General features: G+C 53.1%; 1 protein-coding gene across 1 annotated transcript, besides 3 other annotated features; it reads right to left on the bottom strand.

The window, feature by feature from the left end:
• Positions 1-4,015: a sequence feature (areas not merged during assembly with more than two copies in the genome that could not be assigned to a particular haplotype).
• Positions 596-624: a microsatellite.
• On the bottom strand, positions 771-2,402 carry Tc00.1047053508611.30 (surface protease GP63, putative; the record flags this gene model as incomplete). The annotated part of the gene is made up of 1 exon (XM_799077.1): positions 771-2,402. One exon carries the CDS (start codon positions 2,400-2,402, stop codon positions 771-773), a length of 1,632 nt encoding a protein of 543 aa, XP_804170.1.
• Positions 4,016-5,355: a sequence feature (heterozygous, Esmeraldo-like haplotype).

The following is a 5,355-nucleotide window of genomic DNA, read 5'->3' as shown; positions in this document are numbered from 1 at the left end:
GCCACAGAGTGTCGCAACGAGGTGCAATTCATGCCGTTGTCCTGGCCCCGCCTTGCAACGAGTTCGCCGCCCGCTAATGGCGAGAACGCCGCCCACGTGGTGGCTCAATGGCGGGCTAGTCGCTGGGCGAAGACAAAGTGGAGAAAGTGCCGTTGGACCACTCAGTGGCACGACAGCCTGAAACGCCCAGTTGCGCCGGTGGCCGCCCCACCGCAGAGCGTGGGCGCGGGGCGTGTCTCGTGGACACCGTCCGATCCAAAAATTTCCCCTGAATAAATATGCTTTGTGCTAAGCCTCACAAATGGCAAATAGGAGAGAAGAAAAGATTAGTGTTGGGGATTCCCCCGGCAAATCGTAGCACGCAACATTCCTCTCGCAGGCTTTCAAAGTAAACATGAAATAAAAATCAAGAAAAAAAAAACAACAACAAAAACTGGGCTCCAACAATGCGAATGGCTTCTTTCCACTCAATGTTGCTTCACACACCGCTTCATTTGCATTTTTGTCGTGCGGTCCAAGTCTATTTTGAAAAACAATAATTTGACCTGCGTTGAATAGCACGTAAAAAAAGAAAAAAAAGGATGCTTTAAGCCGCATATATATATATATATATACATATGTGTAAATTACCAAAACATCTCTTGCAGATTGGGGTGTATATTGACCCAAAAGAAATGAAAACTGATTGAGCAAGACAAATTAAAACTATTAACCAAAAATTGGCACATTCCCAATTTGACGGGTACAAAACGCGTTTTTTCACAGTATCATCAATACATTGATATAAAAATAAGAACCAGTAAAATCACTGAAGTTGATGGAAAAACTGACAACAAACAGCTCACGTCTCCGCTTCCCCTGAGTGGATCAAAGATAATACACACATCGTCGTACTTTGGACACAAAATCTTTCCTCCAGTGAACAACCCAGTTGGTGTAATACTGCTGCCCTCTGGGCACTGGCGCCATTTATCATCTCCAAGGTACCGCACGCTCACCTCACCCTTTTCACACGACACCTCAGCGCACACGTCACCAATACGACCCATGAAATCGACAAGCCCATCCCCCTTTAAGCACTTTGATCTCGGGCCAACGCGGCTCCCATGCATGACGCTTGCTTCCCCATTGCTGCACCAAGTGTTGGAATACGGTTGAACGTGAGGGCAGAAGTCCATAAAGGCGTAGGCCGAACCGCCAAGTTTGAGATTCGAAAAGTACTGATATTGTGAGGGAAGTTCGGCTGTGTAGAGATAGATTGTACAGTACCCCAGCGCCAGACGATCCGAAGTGCATAAAAAAAGACCTGTTTCAGCGGTGCAAAACATCTCTGGATGCTTGTTGACGCCATTTATCAGGCATTTCTCTGTCAGCAGCGCGCAGCCGGAGTTTTTGCCCCATGACATCGGTTCCTCCATTCCCCAATTGGCCTTGTAAAACCCGGTGTCCTCCAAAGCAGCCATTGTCAGGGACGTGTAGTAGCCGATTCCGGAAATACCAGCCATCAGCTCGTCCTTTGCGTTGCGTCTCTCCCAATGCGACGATGCTGTTCCTTCCCCACCCTCATCCTCCAGCTCCATGCCGGTAGCATTCACGCAGTTGAAGTGCTCGCGAGTCTTCTCCACCGTCTTGGGTGACGACACCTGCAGCACCTTTGCTTTGCCGCGTACATCCAAAACCTCTTTCAACATATTGCGTTCTTTCAGTAACCACACACTAAACCCAATAGCATGTGCAACCTCATGCGCTGAAACACGAACACTGTGCTCTGAATTAGTGACAGAGCTCGGGCCATAATTCACCACTCCGACAACAGGGCGTCCATCGGTTAATTGAGAGCATGTAGTGGCCCACGCAAGTGTAGAATACTGTGTCGGGCCAGCGGAGACATACAAGTACATGTCCGCACCGCTCACACCCTCTGTGTGGTGGGAGCTGGGTATTTTAAACTGCGCGCATATACCTGACGAGTACCTTGGTACAATAACCCTGCCCGTGAGAGGCTTAACAAGTAGACGATCCGTGTGCATTCCGAACGCTCGGGGAAGAAGGGAGTTTAATATGATGGATCTTTTTTCCTTCGTCAAAATATCCCTTTTATTACACTCAAGAGTTCCCCCAATAAAGTCTGGACGAAACTGCTTCTCAGCGGTGCAGTGTTTTGAGGGATCGTTCAGATCCTCCGTGAAGACTTGAAAGCGGATGGGCGCCCATTCGGGAGCCGAGGCAGTCAGCGCCCGCATCATGCCACTTTCCCGAGTTGGCAGCTCTAGCACCACTGCTGTCGTCCGGGGGCCAACCTTGTTTTCAATTTCTTCGGAGATGCAGTGATGCTCAGCGACGGCAACAGAACCAGAGACGCAGCAGAGCAGCAGCACCTGGAATAGCAGAGTGTGACGCATCCTTGTGTGTGTTTTTTCTTTTGGGTCTTTCACAGTGCACTTTAGCTGTTTGTATGCTTGTCAATTGGCTTACCTTGAGAGAAGAAATGAATGGATTGAGTAACTGGTGCAGTCTCAATAAAATACGGCATCAGTGAGTTATGGTAACTGCTGAAATACACATTGAATACAATATTACGAAATTATCTCGGCTTTTTCCCACAATAAATAGGGTTACCTTCGTGAGCGCCCATCCATTTGTTTCACTGCTGTTGATCGGGAATTTCACTCCAATCCATTGATGGCATTCCACCTCTTCACTTTTTTCCCGTTCTTGACGGTTTCTTCTGTTTTTCCCCTAATCTTACCAACATGTCTAGCCACACGATGCCGTCTGGGTGATGAAGAGGTGGTCGAGCAGCGACAAGAGTTTCCTGCTATGAGGCAACTGCCATTGAGAGAAATTTTCGGTGCGGAGGTCCTGCTCAATGCCCAGCCTTTGGCGCACAGGCAAGGTGCCTGGAAATTCTGGAAGCAGATGGTGCAAGTTTTTACGCGGGCAATTCGCGTGCTTGTGGAGCTGGCTGATCCTGCGGCAGCAGGGATCGCCTCCTGGCACTGCTGCTGTGTCGGTTGGCGTCAGGGTTGTGTGCGCAACGCGTTCTGTGCTGTGCGGTACTTTTCCGTGTGGGGAGGACCTTGTCGCAGCAATCGCATTTGAGCTTGGGAAGCGGTGGGCGGTGTTCCGGATGAAAGCACCGACGGTGACCGATGGGGTTCGTGTGTCCCACCGGTCTGGTGTCACAGTGCGGGCATTTCTACTCCCGACGCCGTGTGGACGTTCCTCTCTCCACACGAGGTGCGTCGGCCCCTTGTCGTCGGGGGAACGGCGTCCGTCCCCGGTGCAGTTGGATCGTCGTTGGAGCGCATATATGCAGACTGTTCCGGTGAGATGTTGCAGAGACGGCGTTGGTTCGTGCGGTCTCTCACAGCCCAGTATAATCGGCCTCAGAGCTCAGTTTCCCCGCATCCTGCTCGCGCGAGTTGTATCCGTTCATGTCGTTCGAGAGCTTCCTGAGTGATCAGGTCCTTGCCGCCTGGATCTGAGGGCCTGGCGCCGCAGAGCGAGTAGCGGTGTGTGCCCCGACGGATGGTACTACGCCGCGTATTGGTGAGCTGGGTATCAAAGCATGTCAGCAGGGCCGTATGCCACATGGGTGCAATTCCATTTTCCGTGTGTTGCCCGGCTGCCATGGTTTGCGTCGCATGCTGACCTGCAAACTCGTTAAATCGTGCTCCACAATGTCCGTAACAAAACTGCAGGTGCACGGACCAGCCAGCACACGTCAGTGTCAAGACGCGCTGCCAGATCCGGTCCTCCGTCCAGTCGGTCTGACTGAGCGGGCCCTTGTTGAGAGCCGCTAGAAGGGACTGGCTTTGTGTCACCACATGCAGGGTTTTCTGCCCGTGACGGATACGAGAGATAATCAGCCTTTACAGGGCCAGAAGCAGCGCACCGGACTCCGTCCTGGAGCTGCATGGGCGTGTGTCGCGGTTGATAGTTGCTTTCTCCATTACCTCCAACAAACGCAGGAATGAGAGCAGTATCCCAACCCTGGCTGACGTGGGAACATCAACACCGCCACCCGCCGCTAGTATCCACGATCGGTGGCTGTGCGGCGCTAGAGCCTGTTCGCTGACTCCGCGCGTGTCCATTGTCAGCTTCTCTTCGTCGGTAATTGAGTGGTCCATCGGAAGTTCCACGCCAATGGTGACCCAGCGAGCGGACGCCGCAGAACAGGGAGCAATGGAGCTGCGAAAGAGCCGCTCTTCGCGTGGTGAGTTCTCGGTGATGCCGTGGTCCTTTGTGCACTTATCCACAAGGGCGTGCAGCTCGTCCCGAGATAACGGCAAGATGCGGAAACCGGCGTGGGGCGAATGCTCAGGCGGGGATTTCCGCATCCAGTCCATCTGACACGCTCGTGTTTCCTCAAACATGGAGAGCCGCGCGCACAGGCAAAGGACGTGGAACGGGGGCGTATTCGCCTCCAGCGGAGCGGATTCCGGGCCAGTGGTGCACGCAACTCCGCTCACAATGCGTGCCAGAGTTGCGTACGTCTTTTGCGTCTAATTCCTCGCAGCATCCGTCGCCACCGCCCATATGAGTTCACTGCCATATAGTAAGTTGGAGGCTCCGTATCCGATGACGAGCGTGCGTGGGTCATGCGGAGATGGCCCCGCCTCTTTATGCGCAACTCAGCGCAGCTGGGATTTCCGTTGCGAGGCGGCCGCACATTGCTTGGTTGCCGCCAAGTCAAGCGTCATTCGCGGAACGAGACCAATGCCAAGAAGCTTCGTGGTTCGCGATGCCCCCATGGTCATGACTGGAATTGTGCAACCAAATAATACCAGAGGCCGCTTTCCTTCGCGATCATGATCTGACTCCGTGTGCGTGGAGAGCGTGAGGCAAGCAGCTTCGCACCTCGACGGGCTAATGGCCAGGCCATTTTCCTGACTCCAAGCATGCAGCTTTTTAGGAACCATTTTGGCAGTGGGAATGGCGTCTTCCCAAGACCGACCCTTAATGACGATGAAGAGGCCATCCGCATACATGTCTGCTGTGACGCCTGAGAAGCCGTTCAGCAGCGTGATGAGTGGGTGTACGTAAAGGAAGAACAGACATGTTCCCAGCACAACCCCCTGAGGAACTCCTCGCAGCATGGGACGCCGATCACTGTGTCTGTTCCCCACTCGCGTCATCGCGTAGCGGCCACGCAAAAGGTTTCGAGGCCACCTCCGGCAATGCACCCCCGGAATATTGGCGAGCAGGCGACTGAGTACTCGAAGACCAATGGAGTCAAGGGCCTTGCTGAAGTCAACCAGCACCAGCAGAGTCCGATGGGGTCTGTGGTGGAGTTGAGTGCCAACACACCGCTCTCCTTGGAAAGGTTCACTTGGAATTAATCGCCTCGGT

This window comes from Trypanosoma cruzi, genomic scaffold (assembly GCF_000209065.1).
Source record: "Trypanosoma cruzi strain CL Brener 1047053516959 genomic scaffold, whole genome shotgun sequence".
NCBI lineage: Eukaryota > Euglenozoa > Kinetoplastea > Trypanosomatida > Trypanosomatidae > Trypanosoma > Trypanosoma cruzi.
This window is presented reverse-complemented; position numbering and strand designations above follow the sequence as displayed.